General features: G+C 55.5%; 1 protein-coding gene across 1 annotated transcript in view; it reads right to left on the reverse strand.

Moving 5' to 3' along the window:
* Positions 1-21,544, reverse strand: part of OTOF (otoferlin) — a 204,454-nt gene that overhangs the window by 1,899 nt on the left and 181,011 nt on the right. The window contains exons 33-45 of the mRNA XM_084622582.1: positions 20,190-20,256; positions 17,090-17,244; positions 15,392-15,526; positions 13,523-13,660; positions 8,720-8,847; positions 7,819-7,989; positions 7,028-7,188; positions 6,516-6,658; positions 5,736-5,824; positions 4,022-4,120; positions 1,982-2,223; positions 1,337-1,515; positions 400-500 (exon numbers count right to left, since the gene is read on the reverse strand). Coding sequence (XP_084478708.1) covers positions 400-500; positions 1,337-1,515; positions 1,982-2,223; positions 4,022-4,120; positions 5,736-5,824; positions 6,516-6,658; positions 7,028-7,188; positions 7,819-7,989; positions 8,720-8,847; positions 13,523-13,660; positions 15,392-15,526; positions 17,090-17,244; positions 20,190-20,256 — 1,808 coding nt within the window. The remainder of the gene's footprint in view (positions 1-399; positions 501-1,336; positions 1,516-1,981; positions 2,224-4,021; positions 4,121-5,735; positions 5,825-6,515; positions 6,659-7,027; positions 7,189-7,818; positions 7,990-8,719; positions 8,848-13,522; positions 13,661-15,391; positions 15,527-17,089; positions 17,245-20,189; positions 20,257-21,544) is intronic.

Raw genomic sequence — 21,544 nt, forward strand, 5'->3', positions numbered from 1 at the left:
AGGAGGAGGAGGAGTTTCAGGAGGAGCCAGCGGTACGTGTGCCAGATGAAGTAACGGATGGACTTCAGGGGGTTCAGGAACCAGATGAAGCTGGTGTCGGGGCGGCTGGGGGGGTGCAGGGGGGCGGCCGGAGTGATGGGGAGGAGGTGAAGAAAGGCAGGAAAGAAAGGTTGACAGACAGACACAGAGAACTGGACGTGTATGGGGGGAAAACAGCCTGTATCATGGGGTGTCCCCACCACCTCCATGCCCTGTAGCGTCCGATCCACGCACCTAACCCCCCTCTCCACCCAGCCTTCATCCCCACAGCCCGCCCCACATCCTCAGCCTCACCCTACCCCCCCACCAGGACCCTGCAGGCTCAGGCGTGACATTTGCCGGTCGCCCCTCGTCACTTACTTGGGTTTCTCCAGAGGGTCGGGCTCGTTGCGGGCCAGCCCCGCGGGGGATTTCTCGGCCTCCTCCGCTGTCAGCAGGTGCAGCTCGGCCTCCACCTTGCCCTGGGGGAAGCACAGAGTCTCTGGACGGCCCTGGCTGAGAACTCCCCTGGGGCTGGGGACCATCCCACAGCCTGGGCTGGCGTCCTGGGGCCTACAGCTGGAACGGTGCAGAATCCTCCAAGCAGAGCCGCCCCCAGGGCACATCATCTGAGCTGCTGGGGGTGACCGTAATCCCCCCACGCTGAGAAACAGGCTCACCGCTCCCAGGACCTACCAGGGCCAGAGAACAGAGCCAGGGGCGTGCCCAGGGCCAGGCCGTGGGGCTCGGGCTCCCTTTGGCTCGGTCAGATCTCTCTCAGCTCCCCCTGGCTCTGCGCCTCCTGGCTACAGCTGGGATCGGCAGCGTCTGAGCGGCTGCCCCGCCTGCACCTGACACCCGGCTGGGCAGAGCGCCCAGCCCCGAGAGCCGCACAGCGCAAAGACGGAGCCAAACTGCTCCAGCCCCGGAGAGCCCAACCTCCGACGGGAAAGAGTCACCCAGCGCTTCTGCCCTGCAGTCCCCCGCTGGCCTGGTCCCGGGCTCCCCGCCCCCGGCTCCGCCGGCACCCCCCAGTCCCGACCCGCAGCCCCCCCCGCTGGCCTGGTCCCGGGCTCCCCGCCCCCGGCTCCGCCGCCGCCCCCCAGTCCCGACCCGCAGCCCCCCCCGCTGGCCTGGTCCCGGGCTCCCCGCCCCTGGCTCCGCCGGTGCCCCCCAGTCCCGACCCGCAGCCCCCCGCGCTGGCCTGGTCCCGGGCTCCCTGCCCCCAGCCCTGCCAGTGCCCGTCCTCGTCGTGAGTGATGCCAGGCCCACACTGCGGTGCTGCATTCAGCAGTGACCCGCTGCCCGGCATCCTCACCGTGAGCTCCAGCTCGTCGTTCTCATTCCTGGCCACGAAGGGCCACCAGCCCTTCACCCTCTTCTGCTTGAAGATGGAGACCAGGGGCAGGTCGCCCTCGTTCGTCACCATGTCCATGCTGCACTGCTTGGCCGTCTTGGCGCCACGTGGGAAGCGGTTCAGGTCCAGCTCGATGGCCCCTGCCGGGGAGAAAGATCAGCAGCCTTCCCAGCCCGCCGGCACTGCCGTTGGGTGCACGGCGCTGGGGCGGGGGGGTGGCTGCAGCTCCAGGGCCAACACCCAGAGCCTCATGGGACGTGCCAGGGGAGCTTGAGCCAGCTGGTCCCTTGGACCTCATCCCCTGCTCTCCATCTCCTCTGAGCTCCTGGGGGTCTCCCCTGCCCTGATAGATCAGCATCTCCTTTAGTGGCTTCTTCTCCCTCCCTGACCCACCAGGTTCTCGCCTGGGGCTTCCCCCCTTCTCTCTATCCTCTCCCGCCAGCCTCGCCTGCCCGGCCGTGGACAGCGCAGAGTGGATCCCCAGATGGCGGCCTGGCGCTGCACGGCTGGGTGGCTCTCCCTGCCCCACCACAGCCTCGTGCCCAGGCCTGGCAGCGCGTCACCCCTCCCCCCCCAACGTGGGGCCGGACCCCCTTCACTGCACACCGAGGAAGTCGTCAGCCGAGAAGTGGTCGGCGTCCCAGACTTGCAGGGTGAGGCGGGCCGGGATCTTGTACTCAGTCTCATCCCAGGAGAACATGGACTCCTTCTTGGAGATGACAATCTTCTCCTCCGCCATCAGGTAGTCGAAGGGGAAGACGTAGCGCCAGTTGAAGTTGCCCTCGCCGGTGAGTGAGTGGTAATGCACGTCCGTGTCCTGCTTGTCCTCTTGCTGGCCCTTCAGCCACCTGCAGGGACCAGACCGTTGGGCAAGGGGATGGGGCTGGTCACGGGGAGCAACGGGACAACAGACACACACACACACCCCGTGCCAAGGAGCTGCTGAGACAGCACCTTGGCTGCGGCCCGCGGCCCAGGGAGACAAAACAGGGGAGCAACGACCGCAGCAATGGGCTGGAGGACCCGACAAAGGGGGCAGATGGCATGGAGCTCAGCAGGTGAGCACTAAGGGCAGGGACCCAATGACTCTCTGGAAGGGCCAGCAGGGTCCACAAGCCCAGGAGAACCCGGGTGGTCCAAGGGGACCGGACGAGGAGGAGGGGGAATGGGATTGAGGAAGGGAACATGTAAGCTGGGGACCAGTGATTGTCTCCTGGTGGGCAGATGTGCGGGGCTGTGCAGCATTCCTAGAGAAGGGGGGGCGCCTACGTGGCTTGCAGCCAGGGCAGAGAAGGACACGTCCATGCGTGCGTGAGCGTGTCTCTGTTCCTCCAGCAGCACGGCCAACAAACAGACTCAGCAGCGAGCTGGGACCTGCCGACAGCCCGGCCCTGGGGGACACTGGTGCAACCATCGGCTACGCTGTCCCCACACACTGCGTCTGTGCACCTCTGCCCCCACGGAGAGGAGACCCCCTGGGGTATGGGACGATGTCACTCTGCCTGCAGGGACTCTCTGAGGAGCCGCAGGTTATCGTTAGCAACTCTTGCTTCAGGGGACTGCCCGTTTGGCACAGAGGGGCACCAGGTGGCTGTGGGCAGGGCGGGTTTGCAGATTCATAGAGCCCAAGGGACCACTGTGATACTCTCATCTGACCGCCTGGATAACACAGGCCAGGGCACGTCCCGAGAAGCCTACCTGCAGCATCTCCTTTAGAAAAACATCCAACCTTGACTTAAAAATTGCCAGGGAGCAGGGAGTGCCCACACTGAGCGCAGGGAGTGCCCACGGAGTGGCCGAGACCAGCGAGAGCAGCTCTCAGCAGCTGCTCACTGTGTAATGGCAGCTGCTCTAACTGGGCGCCAGACGCAGAACTAACCGGCCACCGAAATCGTCAGGCATCCCACCGGCAACTAACGGTGCCTCATCGGGCCCCAGAAGGGGAATGAACGCGGTGTTGCCACAGACACTAGCCGGGCACCAGAGTCGTCCGGGTTCCGTGCTGGCACCAGGCCAGCGTGGGGAGTCGCACGAACAGGCCCTGGAAGCAGAATTCACCCCCGGCTGCAGGGACGGGTCACGACAAGGAACCCAGCGGAGTCTGGAACTGGAGTTAATTCGGTGCTGGAGCTCAAGCTGAGTGGGCTTGGGAGGAGCCAGGGGCCAGACCTGGCTGAGCCCCCCCAGATCCTCAGGCTGTGGGTTTGGGTGGGGTCTCCCGCGGGGCAGCGATGAACACCTGGGACACTCGGGACACATCGTGTCCCTCTGCACAGCCCGCAGGGGAGGGGGCCGGGCGGCAAGATGTTGGCCATTACCCCCGGACATAGATGTCAGACATCTTCTCTCCTGCCATGAAAGCATCATCCTCCAGCAGCACCTTGTCGGTGTTCCAGATCACCGCCCGCAGCTCATAGCTAGGCGGCCGGCAGGGCGGGACACAGGGACAGACCACACCAGGCGCGGAGCAGACACGGCAAAGGGGTTGGGGGGGGGACACAGACAGAGGCAAAACAAAGAAGCAGAATGTCTGTTATTCACCCCCGCAGCCCCCCAGACCAAGCGCCAGCGGGATCCCGGAGCGGGGCGGCAGCTCCGCGAGATGCTCACGCGCACGGAGGAGCCGGCTCGCCGCGCTGTACCTACCCCCTGACAAAAATGTCACTGGATTTCTCCCCAGTGAAGAAATCATCGTCCTCCAGGATTACCTCATCTGTGTTCCACACTATCACTCTAAGCTCATATCTGGCAGGGAGGAAGGGAGACAAGGAGGTGAGACGAGGCCGGCGGGGAAATCCGGGGCAGAACAGCACAGACCCGGTGGGGCGCTGGGATCGGCTCCCCGGGACAAGACCCCTCTCCTGGGGGGAGCCATGGTGCAGGCCCAAGAGCAGGGCTCAGCCGTGAGTTTCGTGGCAGCCCAGTCCTGGGCCTCCCGGCTGTTTCAGACCAGAAGGAACCATTAGGATCAGCTAGTCTGACGTCCTGCCGATCGCCGGCCGGGGGACCTGGGCAGGCAGCCCACTCCTGGGCTTGGGCAGCTTGCTCCCAGCTCTGGGGCTGGTGCAGGGCAGCCTGTTGCTGCATCAGCTGCTGGCACCTGGGCCCACAAAATTCACCTCCACATGATTCAGCTGAAGTCCCTGGGGTTGCACCAGGGCCCAATGGGAGCTGAATTTCCCCTCCATGCTCAAACCAGCAGCCCAGATGTTCCAGCAGAGCCCTGCCACCTGGCCCAGCTGGGGTCTGGGGAGCTGGGAGGAGCCAGAGCCCATGGGCTGTGGGTTTCATACCTAGGGAGCCCCCACTCCTGTAGGCTCATTCAGGCAGGGGCCCATCCAAAGCCCCTAGCATGCTGCTGAGTAACATAATAATTAATACAGTTTAGGGCTCCAGCAGGTGTGACCTGGGGTGGCTCCTTGCAATGGTTCCCAGCCAGGGATGCTGACCCACACCAGCTGATGATAATACACATCACACCCGGGGCTGCAATGCCCCCGGGGCTGCAGCCTCGTTGCTGATGGACGGGGGCTCGCGGGGTTGTTAAAACGCTGGTCTGGCTCGATCTGCAGTCTCTGTCTCACGTGCAGGCCGGGCACATTCACACCCACACGCGTGCACAAAGAAGGTGGGGGCTTTGCTGGGTGTTTCACATCACTCAGGTCTGGCCCTGGCCACAAGTCGCGATCGGGAACAGACGGCAGGGCCCCGGCTCAGCTTTCCCGGCGGCAGGCAGGCGGAAGGCGCTTTGGGGCTGGAAGCTGTTGAACGCCTTCCCTGCCCCTGCCACGGTGAAAAGGGCCCAGCGCTGGTTCACAGGGTGCTGCTGATCACCGGTTCCTCCATCGCCCTCCCTGCCCAGCCGCTCTGTCCCCCCTCCCGCAGCTGGATCACGCCCTGGTCCTTAGCTCTCCTGCTCCCTTGGTAGACCCAGCACAGGGCCAGGAGAAGGAGCCTCATTGATTTCACTGGGCTTCGGATCAGGCCCTTATCTCTCTGGCTGTGGAAGCTCAAGGCCCTGCAGGTGCTAACTCTGCCTCGGTGCCCGGCTGGGGCCCCGCGCACCACCTCTCTGTGAGCAGATGGTGGGAGCAGGAGATGGAGGACATCACACCCTAACTCCCAGCCACCTCCCAAATCCAGGGACCAGGAGCATGGGCTGGAGGGATCGCTCTTTGCGGGGCAGGGGAGGGAAAGAAAGACAGGTCCATCCAGCTGAGGGTTTCCTATAGCTCTCAGCCCAAACGAGGAGCTGGTTAGGAGCCCCAAGGCGGGCCCTGCAGCCCTCCCATTAGCAGCAGCATGAGGGGTGACCGACGTGGGGCCTGGGCTGGTCCCAGGCTACCCCCAGGTTCGTTACCTCTTTGGCTTCCTGGGAGAGATATCGATGGCAGGGCCAGGTGCCGGCATATCCATGGGGAACATGTCCACCCACATCTCCAGCCGGCCCTGCAATGTGGGGAAGACCCAGTTAGCTCCCTCTGCTGTCTCCTCTCCTCCCTTTACGGGGTTCCTTCCCCTCCCGCCTGGCAGTCACCAGCCTGAAGGTGACAGTCGCATGGAGACAAGGCCGTGACAGGCCGTGTTTGCAGACAACTTTGCCAGCTTGGGGGCTCAGCTGCAGCTCCATCCCCCCACAGAGTGTCTCCTACCCGTGGAGCAGATGAGAGGCAATAGACGAGGTACCGAGGGGACATGGGGAGGGAGGGGCGTGGCCACAGGATGGGGATGTAGGGTGGAGATGGAGGGGAAACAAGCGCACGAGGGTAGAGAACAGGGTCCGGGGATGAGGAAGGGAGCCAGAGCCCTACAGTGGTGGGCTTGGGGAACACAAGGGAAAGGGGCCTTGGGGAGGTATGGAAAGAGGGGGGAGCTAATCAGACAGGCAGAGATCATTGCTGTTATTGCTCCCCCCAGGGTGATGTTTTGGGGGAAGGGGCTCCCCATGCAGGATTCTCCAGCTGTGGGGACGGGATGGGGCTTGTTCGCTTGGCCTTGGATCTGCCTTGCACATGGGAACCCATGAGGCTCCGCAGGGCTGGCGTTCCCCGAGGGCCAGACAGGGTGCTGCGTTCACCTCTCTGTCCCGCCCCCCCGGCACCGAGCCGGTGACCCCCGATGCCAGGAGAGCGGGCGGTACCTGCTCGATGCCGGGCTTGTCGGGATTCAGCAGCGGCCGCGTCTCCACGTGCTCCGGGACGAGCTTGCAGCCCACCCGGGGGATCTCCTCCCAGTGGCGCAGGACCGCCAGGGCCAGGTGCTCGTCCGTCTGCTTCTTCTGACCTGCGTGCGGAAAGCCAGCTCTGAGCCGGGCCGGCTGGGCCAAGGTAAAGCAGCCGGGCCACGCTGTCCGCGGCCAGCCTGAGGCAGGAGAATGCCCACCCCCCGACGGGTAGGGGCATGGAGCATGGGCTGTCTCACCTCTTGGGCGTGGCCAGGCCCCTCCCAGTACTCCCAGCCCAGGCCGACCCCCAGCCTCCGTCTCCCCATTGCAAAGCAGGTGCTTGATTTTCTGGCACGCTCCTCGCCTGACCTGGGGTGCGTGTGTGCTCATAGCAGCGGAGGCGTATGCAGGTGCCTGCCAGGACGATGCAGCCGTCCGACCCACCCCTCCAACCCAGCTGGGGGAGTGCCGCGCCCCGGTCCCATTACCGTTTTCATCCTCCATCTCCCTGGGGCCGGTGAAGACCCGGTTGGCGACTTTCACCCGCCCTGGAGGTCCGTAGTGGGGCCCGTCCACCTTGCCCTCTTTGCACAGCTTGGAGAGGATCTGCGTGGGCTTCCCGGGGTCCCGCCACATGTTGTAGCCGTGGCTGTGAACAAAGGGCTGGGGTCAGGGAGAGCCGCTGCGGATCCAACCCCTTCCATCTTGCCCAGGGAGAAGGGGGCCTGTCCCGCTCCTCCGGGGCTGGGAGGAAGGCAGAATCGCACCAGCTGAAGCCAGGAATCATATGGGAAGGGACAGTGTAGACCAATGTCCCCTGCTCTCCCAGTCCTGAGCTCCCCACACATGGATCTGCCAACGCCCCTCAATCCTGAACTGTAGCCCCTTGTGGTCCCTGCCCTGGGCTTCTCATACACAGCTCTGCCGGTGCCCCCCAGTCCCGACCCACAGCCCCCTGCTGCCCCAGTCCTGGGCTTCCCCACCAAGCTCTGCCAATGCCCCTCAGTCCTGGCCTTACGTGTCCCCTCTTTGGGCACCTATGCACCCTCTGCTGATGCCCCTGAGTCCTGCCCTGCATTCCTGCTATTCCATGTGGGGTGCCCCATACAGGAGCAGCCAGGGCCAGGGGGTAAGTAGCACACAGCGTGTTTCCACCTGCCCTGCTGGGCTGCGGGGGTGGGTATAGGCCCGGGGCTGTCTGTCTGCCTGGGGACAGTTTCATTCCCACGCAGTCGGGGCAGTGGGGTGGCAGGGCCCGAGGCGGGAGGAGTTTCCATACGTGGAGTAGGTCTGTGAGATGCCGCAGGTGGCCCGGTGCTTGCTGTAATACCGATTCTCCAGGTCGATCTTGGTCTCCCCGATCAGGTCGTCAGAACCCACCAGGTCCCAGTCGTACACGGCCACCATCAGCATGGACTCCACGGGGAAGGTGGCCTCAATGTCGAACGACCTGGGGTACGGGGAGGAGAGAGAACGAAAGAGCATTTACCCCTGGGCCTCGGTGCAGGCCCCCCCCTTGCCAAAAGCCCTGGCTTGCCTTGCAGCCAGCTCTGCCCCAAGGCTTTGCCCCGCACTCCACCCCGAGGCCCCGCCCCAGCTCCGCCCACATTCTGCCCTGAGGCCCCGCCCCCATTCTGCCCTGCCCCCCCCCGCTCAGCCTCTTCCCCCCAAGGCCCCACCCACCACTCGCTTGGGGAGGGGGCAGAGAGGAGTGAGCAGTGGGTTCGGGGGAAGGGTGGAGTGGAGTGAGCAGGGGGCAAGGCACGGAGGGGGGCGGAGAGGAGCAATCAGTGAGCAGAGAGAGGAGTGAGCAGGGGGGCGAGGCGGGGAGGAGAGGAGCGAGCCGGGGGGGGGGGGGCAGGTGGAGAGGGGGCGGAGAGGCTGAGTGGGGGCGGGGACACAGTCCGGGCACTGGTGCCCCTTCTGAGTGTGGGCCCGGTGTCACTGGCACTATTGTAAACCCGGCGTGGACAAAATGGAGACAGGGAGCCTGCCTTTGTCCCGCTGCTCTGTGGGGGATGGGCCAGTGCCTAGAGCCCTGGGCTAGCGCTCAGGAGCCCTGGGCTCTCTTCCTGACCCTGCTTGCCTTCTTCAGGCTCCCACTATGCGGCTGAACTAGCCCTCGCCCGGCGGTCTCAGCTGTGGCCACTAGTCGCTACAGTAACACCGCAGCGCCTTACTTCCCAAAGATGGGGTTCAGCTGCTTGGAGATGTAGTTCTCCTTGTCTTTGATGTCTGTCTTGCCCAGCTTGATGGCGATATAGGGATCCGCTTTCCCGTTGATGTCGGCTGGGTGCAGGTCGGTGGCCTGTGAGGAAGACATGAGACACACCGTGTCCCCTGGGGGTTTCCCTGGCCACACGTGGCCCACACCAGCCACGCGTTCGCTTTCTGCAGCGTGGCTGCAAGGCTCTTGCTGTTCAAACCTCCCCTCCCTCCATTTCCTCCAAGAGAAAACTGACAAACTGCAACTTCACTTCCCTCCGCCCCTCGGAAGAACGTAACTGGGTCAGCCCCATGGTCCATCTAGCCCAGTATTCTCCCTCTGGTCGTCAGAGGCTAGGGACACCCAGAGCATGGGGTTGCATCCCCGACCATCTTGGCTAATATCCATTGGACCGGTCCTCCGGGAACTGATCTAATTCTTAGAATCATAGGGCATAGGGTTAGAAGGGACCGCAAGGGTCACCTAGTCTATCCCCCCACCAAGAGGCAGGATTTGTTGTGTCTAAACCATCTTTTTTGAACCCAGTGATACTTTTGGCCTTCACAACATCCCTTGGCAATGAGTTCCACAGGCCGACTGTGTGCTGTGTGAAGAAATACTTCCTTCTGTTTGGTTTAAATCTGCTGCCTATTCATTTCATTGGTTGATTCCAGGGTTCTCCTACAACTCTCGCAGCCTCCTCCCAGCATAGGTGCAGAAGTTTCTCATCCACTCTCCTCCTATAACACCTCCACTTGCCCCTGTGAGCCCATCCCAGCTCATCTCCTGAGCTCCCTCACGCCCAGCCTCATCCCCACCCTCCTCTTCTTCATAACCTCTTGCTCTCTTCTGGCTCTTTCCCCTCACAATACGACCACGCTCTCTTCGATTTGTAGATCCCAAGGGCAGAAGGGACCGAAGTGATCATCTAGTCTGACCTCCTGAATAGCACAGACCTTCCCCCAAACAATTCCTGTTTGAACTAGAGCAGAACTTTACGCAAAACAGCCAGTCTTGATTTTAAAATGTTCAGTGATGGCAAATCCACCACAGCCCTTGGGAAATTGTTCCAATGGTTAATTATCCACTGTGTTAAAAATGTACATCTTATTTCCAGTCCGAATTTGTTTAGCTTCAACTTCCAGCCCTGGAATAGTGTTAGACCTTTCTCTGCTAGACTGAAGAGCCCATTGTCAGATATTTGTTCCCCGGGGATTAAGCTCTTTGAGTCTATCACTGTAGGGCAGGTTTCTAATCGTTTAATCATTCTCATGGCTCTTCTCTGAACCCTCTCTAATCTATCAACATCCTTCTTGAACTTTGGGCACAGACCCGGACACAGGATTCCAGCAGCGGTCACACCAGGGCCACATACAGAGGTAAAAGAACCTCTTTAATCCTACTTGAGATTCCCTGTTTATACATCCCAGGATCACATTAGCTCTTCTGGCCCCTGTGTCACACTGGGAGCTCAGCTTCAGCTGATTTGATTCCCCCTTCCCCAAATCTTTTTCCAAGTTTCTGCTTTCAGCCTGTAAGTACAGCCTCATTCTTTGTTTCTAGATAGATACATTTACATTTAGCCGTATTAAAACACATTGTTTGTTTGTGCCCATCTTACCAAGCGATCCAGAGCAGAACAGACCTGTCCTCGTCATCATTTACAGATGTATACAGAGATACTATGTAAGGAATTTGAATATATACTGGAAATATGTTTTAAAGTCTGCATCAAGGTATTAGTCACCAGCAAAGATGAAGAACAGGTTTTGCATAAGACACGGACTAAGAAATGTGTATTTCTTTGTTGGGATGTAAACGAAGTAGCATAATCTAACACAACGGATGCTCATTTTACATACAAAGTCAAATTTTAACGAAGAGATGTGAGGTCAACAGGGAAAGCAGCACACAGGCAAAACATGTCACAGGTGGTTATCCTGTCTGCGAGGAAAGACAATGAAATTTGGGGGTACACTGAGGAGGCAAAGAAGACCCGCACCCTCATCCTGCACCTAGGAAGGAAACAGACAGTGTGTTTACATTCATGAAAAACGGATCTCAGCCAACCTTGGCTGCAGGGGACTTTGGGTTAGAGAAACTTCTTTAGACAGGAGGTTAAGCTGGTAGTTTAGTCTCTAGAAAGTGTGTTGTGCTTTTGTTTGCTATGTAACTCTTTGTTTCCAATATCCTCCCTCACCGTCTCCCAAATCTCTAGTCTTTGGTAATAAATTTATTCTTGTATCACTATCAATATATCTCAGAGAGGTGGTGTTCAGCAGCGTGCTGGCTGAGCTGAATCTTTCAAGCTGTCCTGTCCTGTTCCTTTGGGGATGGCAGCCCTGCTAATTCTGTGAGTGGTCAGTGGAGAGGGTGCTGGACTTGACAGGGGACGCTCAGAGCGGGCCAGGGGTTGGCATGTGCACAGAGACAGTGAGAGCTGCAGAGGCCTGGAGAGCAGGGCTTGTGTTGCCAGCGGCTGGTGGATTCAGGGAGCTGATTCACAGACAAGGCTGCCTCATGTTTACAGGCAGGTGGTGGTGAGGGGCCCCACAACCGTGGGCACTGTCACATGGGGACCCTACTAGACACACACCCGCTCCATGATGTGGACAAATTGGAGAGAGTCCAGCGGAGGGAAACGAAAATGATTAGGAGGCTGGGGCACATGACTTACGAGGAGAGGCTGAGGGAACTGGGCTCATTTAGTCTGCAGAAGAGAAGAGTGTGGGGGGATTTGATAGCAGCCTTCAGTACCTGAAGGGGGTTCCAAAGAGGATGGCTCTTAGCTGTTCTCAATGGTGGCAGATGACAGAACGAGGAGCAATGATCTCAAGTTGCATTGCGGGTGGTCTAGGTTGGATATTAGGACACACTATTTCACGAGGAGGGTGGTGAAGCACTGGAATGGGTTCCCTAGGGAGGGGGTGGAATTTCCATCCATAGAGTTTTTTAAGGCCCGTCTTGACATAGCCCTGGATGGGATGATTTAGTTGGGGTTGGTCCTGCTTTGATCAGGGGGTTGGACTAGACGACCTCCTGAGGTCTCTTCCAACCCTAGTCTTCAATGATTCTATGATCTATATTCCATAAAACCATGGTGATTGGCATTAATTACATTATCCTCCTTTAGTTCTTTATTAATCAAGTCCCAGATCCAGCTGTTCCATTATCTTGCCTGGGATCAATGTCAGGCTGACTGGCCTATAACTACGTAGGTCATCCCATTTACCCTTTTAAAAAATTGGTACATTAGCTTTCTTCAAGTCTTCTGGAACTTCCCCAGTGCTCCAAGACTTATTGAAAATCAACTCAAATGGCCCAACGCATTCCTCAGCCAACTCTTTTAAAACTCTTGGAGTTAAGTTATTTAGACCTGCAGTTTAAAAATGTCTAACTTTAGTAGCTGCTCTTTAACATCCTCCAGAGATACTAGTGGAATGGAAAGAGTATTATATGATATGACTACACCATCTGTTTTTTTCCCAAATACAGAACAGAAATATTTATGGAAAACGTATGCCTTTTCTGCATTATTAGTGATAATTCTTCCTTTTAAATCTAGTAATGGACCTGTACCATTGTTGGAATTCTTTTTGTTCCTAATATACTTTAAAAACTCCTTGTTGTTCTTCTTAACTCTGCTGGCCATAGATTTCTCTTTGTGTCCCTTTGCTTCCCTTATCAATTATCTACAGTTACAATTTATATTCATTACTATCAACTTCCCATTTTTTCCATTTGTTATAGCTGTCTTCACTTACCCTGTAACTAGGTTGGTTTTTTAACCAGTACAGACTTCTTCATTGACTGTGAAATTACAGCTTTTTGGGTATCTAGTAAAGTGTTCTTAAACAATTCCCAATTAACATTCACATTTTTCTGATTAAATTCTTCCTCCCCACTGATTTGGCTCATGCTTTTTTTCAGTGTTGTGAAACTGGTCCTTTCAAAGCATCAAGCATATATATCCCTGGTTTGGACTTTATTCTATTTGCACATTAAAACTATGATCAAGAATGATCACTTGTACCTACCCTTCCATTAATTTTCAGTTCTATGGTCAGTGCCTCTTTATCTGTTAGGATAAGGTCTAATACAGAATTCCCCCATGTTGGTGAAAACGCTTTTTGAGTTAGGAAACTGTCATCTAGGCTATTACGAAATTCCAAGGATTGTTTTAGCACTGGCAGCATGACACTTCCAGCATGTGTCACTGAAATAGAAGTGCCCTGGGACCACACAACCACACAGCTTTTTTACCTACACTTTAGAGCAGCGGTTCTCAACCCGCGGCCTGAGGGCTGCATGCGGCCCCATTACCACACAGCTGCGGCCTAGCTCAGCTGCATGCCAAAGGCCACGGGCCCCGGCCTCCTGGCTGCCCTGCCGTGTGGTCCCTGCCCCACGCCCCACACCCTGCTCTCCACTCCTGGTCCCACTCTGGGGGGGGGGGTCGTCTCTGGGCGGAGGGTGCTGAACAAAGGGGTTTGTGGGGGGCACTGTGGGTTTCAACCTGCGGCCCAGTTAACACTTTGTGGGCTGCATATGTACCCCACAATGATAAATAGGTTAAGATTGATCCTTAAGCGTTCAATATCATCTTCATACATGCTGGCAGTGACTTGGAAACAGGGAATACCATTTTTGACACAGAGCGTCCCTCCTCCTCTCCTCTTGCCCACTCGCTCCTCCTTTGAATAGGTTAAAACCATTGATTTTAACACATCCATGGACTGGACCATGCAGCCCAGGCTGTCCGGCAGGTTACACTCACCCTCACGATGTACACGCGGACCAGTACATTGATGGGGTCATTGTTTGGAATCCCCTGGAACATGCCGAAGTTGGGGTCGTATCCTGCCTCCTTGGTGATGTCGTCGGGAAGCGGCACTTTGTAAACACACATGGAACCCTGGTGCAAGGAAAAACACATCCCAAGTGGGATTCAGCCTGAGGACCAAGCACCCCTCCGGGCCACATTCTGATCGCCCTTATCCCAGGGTGAACCCAGAGCCACGGCGCCCTCAGCTCCAGACGTCACACTGCTGAGTTAAGCTGAGGTGGGTTCAGAGAACAAATGAGAAAATAGCATCAAGGATGGTGAGTCCTGTGAAAACAGTCCACAGTCTGATTGGCCGGGGGTGAGGGCCGCGGGAATGGCCGATACACTGAACCACTGAAAATCCGGCCAATAGCCTGCCTCTAGCTATGACGGTGACAAGGTAGGTCAAATTTTGAAGCTTCACCGAACTTGCAAGTATCCCTGTTTTATGGAATCGGAATGAGGAAAACGAAATCCAAGTGAATGAAGTCTGCAGGATGGCTGAACTGTCTAAGGCTGTCTCTTCCGTTGACCTAGCTGCGTTTATTCTGGGGGTTAGGTTGGCATAGCAATGTAGGTCAGGGTGTGGTTTTTTCACACCCTTGAACAAGGTAGCTATGTCGACATAACTTTTAAGTGTAAGCCGAGTCTCAGCATCTGCAGGTGAAAGCGCCAATTGAGAACTCCATGAAACCTAAAGCAATGGAAGGAGAGGAGAACATCTACTGATGGGCCAGAGAATCCAGGAGACACCACAGGATCTGCTGCTTTCCATGTCCCTGAACTTACAATATGAGACAGGGTGGGCAACTGCCGGCCAGTTTCTTCTGATGGAAGTTCATGGCAGTAATTATGAAAATTGCCACTGGAACTGGTTGGAAAACGTTTGTGGAAATCGTTTTCCATCAGAAATGTCTCGTTTGAATATTTGCAGAACAAAATAGTTCAAAAAAGTTTTGATGTTCTTGTATCAAAATTGAGTTTGATTTGAAAAAAAAAATGTAAAAGGGCCAATATCAAAATGAAACATTTTGAACACATCAGATCAAAACATTTCCATTGGCCAGACACACACTTTTTGTCAGAACTTTGGTTTGCAATAAAAATTTGTTGTTTCCTCCCAACTGGGGATGAGTTCCTCTCCCCCTCCCCAACAAATCTTACCACTTTTGGCAGGACAGAAAACCCGTTTCCCAACCAACCCTGCTTGTAACGGGCTGTGATTCAATACCCGTGTGAAATACCTTTGTGGGTGGCCAATCTCCTAAACCTTTCCTCGCTCGAGTGAGTCTTGCACAAGCTAATAGCCCCTTTGGTGTCAACAGGGCTACCTGTCTGAGTCGAGAACAGACCAATGGAGGAGTCACAAGTTCCCTTCCCATAATCTGGGAAGCCTGCGGAAGGGAAGGATTTGCTGACGGATACACTCTGGGTCTGGGCACTGGCTTTATGTGGCCACCAGCTCATGTGGATACTGCAGGAATTAAAGAGACACATCACGGACTGACTGAGGCAGGTTGTGACCAAGGGAGGGTTACCTGAAGGTGGGCAGGGCAGGCTGCGTGTTTCCACCCCTGCACTCTCCAGAAGCAGCTCTGAGCCCAGAATAGTCCTGCTGATACATCCGCTGGAGGTCTCCCATCTGTGTACTGATCTGCCTCAGCCCAGAAGAGCTTACTCGGTCTAACGGGCTCACATGCCAAGGGAGCAGGGTTGAAGGCACTGTAGCCGGGTTCAGTTGGGGTCCCTGTGAATTGATTTCTATTGTATCCGATCCATTTCCCTGCCTGCAGGAGGGTATCCCGGCTGGGCCAGACTCACCTTGAACCTGCCCACTATCCGCTCTTCCTCCGTCGTGGTTTCGTCATTGTCCCCGATCTTCCCCCGGAAGAGGCTGAATGTGTGCAGCCAGTCTTCGAAGCTGTCAAACTCCATTTCTAGTTCTTTGTTGTAGACCTAGGAAGGAGGCGTGGAAAGTCGTGTGGTGCACATTCCCTGTGCCAACAGCCGCAACCCGGATGGGAGCCCAGAGCGCCCTAGGGCAGTGGGCTCCCATGTCCCATTAAATGCCATTGGGGATTGGGCACCTAATGCTAGTAATTCCCAACCAACAGCAACAACATGTGGGATGACTCACTGAGCCACTCCCGAGCTTCCCAGGGAACTGCAAGGCCAGACGTGGCCGCAGAAAGCAGAGAAGGAAAAGCCAGATTACAGCCCAGCTCCTCCCGTAGCCAATGCAGGTCTGCTTCCTGCAGGACCTTTCCCGGGGCTTTATCCAGTCCCTTTGTAACTGGAGCAAGTGATGGAGTTTGTCTCCATTCCCTTGGGAGACTGTGCCGCAGTGTAGCACATCTCACTGCTAGGCATGGCAGAGCCCCGAGAAACAGCCTATGTTGAAACTAACCTTGGTTCCCCATGACCGCACAAATAACGAGAGAAACGCCAATGGCAATGACCACAGGGCTCTATTCTATTTGGGTTCTTATCTCCTCCTCCCCACATTATCTGAGCCCCTTCCAGTCCTAAGAACATAAGAATGGCCAGACTGGGTCAGACCATGGTCCATCTAGCCAGGTGTCCTCTCTCCAACAGTGGCCCGTACCAGAGCTCCATGGGGAGTGTACAGAACACCATTTATGGAGTGATCCACCCCTGTCTTGTACTTCCAGCTTCAGTCAGAGGTTTAGGGTTGCCCCAAGCTTGGGGTTGCGTCCCTGACGATCTTGGCTAATAGCCATCGATGGACCTGTCCTCCACGAGCTTATCTAGTTCTTTCTTGTGCCCAGTTATACTTTTGGCCTTCACAACATCCCATGACAATGAGTTCCACAGGTCAGTTGTGTGTTGTGGGGAAAAAGTAACTTCGTCTGCTTTGCTTAAACCTCCTGCCCATTAATTTCGTTGGGTGATCCTTGGTTTTTGTATTGTGGGAAAGCATAAACCACACTTCTCTCGTCACCTTTGCCACATCCCTCACAATTTCATACCCTCGATCACATGCCCCCTTAGTCGTCACTTTTCTAAGCGGAACGGACCTCAATCTTTTTAGTCTTTCCTCGTCAGAAAGCCATTCCGTACCCTTGATCATCTTTGTGGCCCTTCTCCGAACCTTTCCAGTTCTGCTATATCCTTTTTGAGATGGGGCGACTAGAACGGCACTCAGTATTCAAGGTCTGGGAGCACCGTGGGTTTATAGAGTGTCTGTCTTTTCTTTTTCTATCCCTTTCCTAACAGTTCCTAACCTTCTGTTAACCTTTCTGACCGCTGCTGAGTATTGAGCGGAAGTTTTCATGGAACTATCGATGGTGACTCCAAGATCCCTTTCTCAGGTGGTAACAGCTAATTTAGAACCCATCATTGTGTCTGTAGAGTTGGGATTATTTTTCCTAGTGTGCATTACTTTGCGCCTTACCAGGTGTAGCACTTTCAGGACAAATGGCTGAGCCCATGGGCCACCAGCCCCTCCCCAGGCTGGGATCTGGCACTCACCCTAGCCCCTGAGCGGCTGGCACTCACCTTCAGCTCGTCAATCTTCTGTTTGTTCTTCTTCTCAGGAGCCTCAGGTGGCTGTTGCTGCTTCTTCTTCTTGTCCTCTTTGGGCGCCTTGACCTTCTCCTTGGTCTTTGCCTGGCCCTTGGAGCCTTTCATAGGAGAGTCATCAAGTTTGATTTCTGAGTCCAAGGGGAGAGACGGGGGGGAAGGAGGTGGAGATGGGAGTGAGGGTGGGATGAACACAGGACACTCAACCATGGCGGGCATGAAAGCTGACAGCCAATGGTTAAACCTAAAGCTTATGGTTCACATGGGCAACCCCCACCCCAGCAAGTCAGTCGGCACAACCTCGCCCGGGGACATAACGTCCCACTTGCTGACGGACCAGTGGTTAAATGTCCTTTTGGTCTCAGGAGTTCTCACTAAGGGCTGGATTCCCTTCTCACATGGGTGAGATCCAGGGGCAACTCCCTGGAAGTCACCATTGCTACACTGGAACAAATGAGAGGAGAATGGAGTTTTAAGTCTCAGTTGAAAGAAAAATATCGAGGGCACCTTATTTACCGCAATAGGTCTTGCCATCCCACTGCCCTTGAGCAGAGTAAGTCTCCATGCCCAGCACCCATGATGCCTTGCAGCATGGGGAACAAACCCCAGCATGGGTTGTCAGCAGGTCTGAAGCCTAGATCTTCAGCCTACAGCACAGAGCTTGACCACTGGAGCTAAAGGAGCAATCCCATTACGTGGCAGCAGTAGTAAGCTATTACCCTCTATGCAGAGCAGCCACGACACACAAGTATGTTACCCAGGCAGCCAACAGAGGTTTGTTCAAAAGGGACCTGTGGACACTCTTTCCCCAGATCTAAGGTTCCCCCAGCCCCAGCCCAAAGTCTTTGGCGGTTTCCTTTTCCTTTGCTGTCTCCGTCTTGCCAACTTTCATGGCTTCTTTGCCGTGCAGCTGAGAACAGACAGACTGGGACAGACAAATGCGCAGTATGAAAGAGGGAGGGTAGAGCATGCGGGGCGGAAGCTGACTGTGGCCAGGCTCCGCTTGGGAATGGCTGGCAAAGACAGGGGAGGGAGGCCAGAGACACCATGCCAAGAGCAGCCAGAGTGACCTCGCGACTGGGGTGAAGAGACTGGGAGCCAGGGCTGAGCCCCGGGGGTTCTGCAGGGAGCAACCTGGTGCTTCTCATGGTGCAGAGCCCAGGGACTGAGCTGAGACCAGGCCCCTCCTCCTGACTGGCTGCTGATTCCACGCACCCCAGTACACCAATGACCAGCACCCAGGTACACCCAGGCCCTCGCTCACCCAGATGTTGGCCACAGGCAGAAACCACATGGTAGCTGAATCGCACTGGATGCAACAGGCCACATCCCCAGCAGGTGCAAACAGTGTATCGCCGCTGATGGCAACGGGCCAGATCCACAGCTGGTGAAAATCAGCCCACCGGGGCCAGCGGAGCTATACTGACTCCCAGCAGCTGAGGGTCTGGCCCCACACGGTGAGAGGTGCAGAGCCGACGGCCCCATGACTGCAGGCTTCCTCCCCAGGGAACAGGTAGAGATGGGAGCAGCACAGCAAGCTTCCTCCTCACCAGCCACCCTGCCCGCAGCGTGATGAGCCACCCAGCGGGGAGCTAAGCGGTACCATCTATGGGCCCGCCCTGGAGCCCTACCCACATGAGCGGCCCTGCTGAAGCCAGCGGGGATTAGTTCCGTGAGTAAGGGAGAGTGGATCAGACCCTATAAGGGGACTGCTAAGAGACACCCAGTAACCCCAAACATCAGTCGTCCAAGGGGAACTGACCGGGGCCCAGAACTCAGAGGTGAGAGTCCCTACACCCCATTCCCGGAGCCCCCTCCTCAGCCTGATGGATTCCCGATGTACCGACTGTTTGCTGCACAGCCCGGACCGTCCTTGGCCAGTTGGACATGGCCACGGACATTCGTAGCCAGCGTGGGCTGCATTAGTTCTTCCTGCTGGTCTGAATTAATCCTCCGGTGACACATGGATGGGGCCTGCCTTTCGCAGCAGGTTACTCAGAACCTTCATATTATTAAATAACCTAGCAAATAGGTGTGACCAGTTGGCTGGAGCAGCAATTGCAGGGATCACAACCACCCTGGGCTCTTCACCCGAGTTGTGAGTGAGATCCCATAGGGCTCGACTCCTGGAGGGGCCAGATCCACCCAGCTGGTTCTTAATGCTATGGGGAGTGGGATGGCTGGGGTGCAACTGATGTGATCAGCAATGCCTAGTGGGAAAAGCACAGGGATGGGCGTAAGGGCTCCTGGATCTGTTCCTGGCATCATCCACAGACTCACCGTGTGATCTTGGGAAAGTCATTTAATCGCCCCATGCCTCAGTTTACCCATTTGTGCACTGTTAGGGCAGACACCTTCGGGGGTGTGACATGCTTGGAGATCCACAGGTGGCATGCACTAAAGACGTGCACGCCCATGTCTCGGGGCAGCCTGGCAGGGCAGGCACTGCTGTATGCTAGTCCCTAAGCTACGCTACCCTGTGAGTTGCCCACAGCCTCCCTGAAGGGAATGATGTCACACCAGCGTAACGGAGTAGGGTGCGGCCCAAGGGGATATAATACAGTTGAGAAACTGGCCATCCTGCTTCTGGTATGGCTGTCCTGGGGGTGGGGGCTGGATAGGCTGGGAAAGCCTGGCACGCTGGCTTATTGTTAAGAATAATACTTTCCACTTCTATAGAGCCAAAGATCTCCGAGTGCTTCCCGCACACCAGCCAGAGGACCCCCGGGAGGAAGGGATGGGCAGAGAGACTAAGTGGCTCTCCCAAGGCCACACAGCAAGGCAATGACTCAGACTAGACGCTAACCACTAGACCGCATTGTCTCCCTGCCATGTCACATCTAAGCCAGGCAGACATCTGCGCCGTGATCCATCATTGCAAGACGACATGTGTCAGGTTTGGTCTCACTGAAATACGTGGGGAGACCCCAAACTGCAAGCTTGGAGCCAGAGGTACAGAATTTAGCAGAGGCTCTGATTTTGGTCTGAACTTTCCAAACCCAGAGAGAGATCTTAGCACTGAGCCCGGTTTTATCGATCTCTGCGTCGCTCTGGTAGCTGGCTTTCAAAAATTTACCCTCTGCAATCTCCAGTTCCTCCTTCTCCTCAGCTTCTGCTGCAGCCGCTTCCTGCTGCCGGAGTTGCTGGAGAGAGACGAAACGGGCAGTGAGATGCAGAGAAGGGCAGGTACAGGAACGATACATTCTATTTCCACAAATACCTTTCAGCCCGGAGCCTGCTAGAAAACACAGACACATAGCAGCCCTGAAATGCAGCCAGCTCTGGGGTGAAGCACAGCGACTGAATAACAACACACAGTCACCGTTTAGGACAGGAAGTGAAGATCAGCTAACATTGTATGCGGAGGTTTATGCAGGCAAAATATAAGCTGGAATTTGTCCAAGGCTTTAGGGATGATGCTAGATCTGGGTGAAATAAAACTGATTTTTCAATTCGCTGGCCATTCTGAAAAATTTTAAATTTTTTTTTTAATGAACCAAAAATTTTTTTAAATTATTATTTTGGATCAAACAAAACAGTTTGTTTAATTTTTAAGCTTTCAGCTTTTTAATTTTTTTTAAATAAAACACATATATTTCACAATGAAAAGTCATTTTGAATCAAAAAATCTCAGAACGTGTCAGAACAAAATATTTTGATTTAAAAATGTTGGAGGGGGGGTATTTTTGTTTTTTCCTGACTAAAGCAATTTAGCAAATTTGACATGAACTTGCAAAATATTCAGATTTTCAAAAATCTGGGGGTCTAGCTCTTTGTGGCAGGGACTCTCTGGGTTTGTACAGCGCCAAGCACAATGGAGGCAAAGTCTATAACTGAGACTCCTTGGTAGTACAATAATAGAAATACTAAATAATAATAGTTAACATCCATTACTGCAGTAAACAAAACAGACCAAAAAGTCCCATGGATCTTTCCTAACAACAAGCAGTCAGAAGCTCAGTTTTACTTCTGTTCCCAAATGAGACACCAGCTGCAAACTCCTCTCTCACGCCCACAAGGCAGGAAGAGAACGGAGAGGGCGTTGTGAGAAGTGAGTTGCCTCATGTGCGAAGGAGTAAAGGAAGCTTTAAGCCACCTTAGCATCCCATAGACCTTTGGGCCCAGCCAGACAGTTGGCCAGAGCCCTGTGTAAGTTAGAGCTGACTTGAGGCTGCTCTAAGTTATGTTCTGGATGCTGGGGTGGCTCATGATGCTGGAGGCATTTACTGGCTGGGAGAGCCTTTACTTTGAAGGCCCCTGTATGCCGCAACGAGGAGTGGGCTCAGAGCAGATAAGAATCAGCGACCTAGAGACAAAAGGCTCAGTATCTCATTGTCAGCTTCGATGCTTCTGCAGGGATAATGCGCATGTCCATATCCTCTGCTGGGAGCTGCTCCAGAAATGCCCAACCTTTGTGCTTAGGGGCCAGAT

The sequence above is a fragment of the Lepidochelys olivacea genome (assembly GCF_965140295.1).
Source record: "Lepidochelys olivacea isolate rLepOli2 genome assembly, chromosome: 3".
Taxonomy (NCBI): Eukaryota; Metazoa; Chordata; order Testudines; family Cheloniidae; genus Lepidochelys; species Lepidochelys olivacea.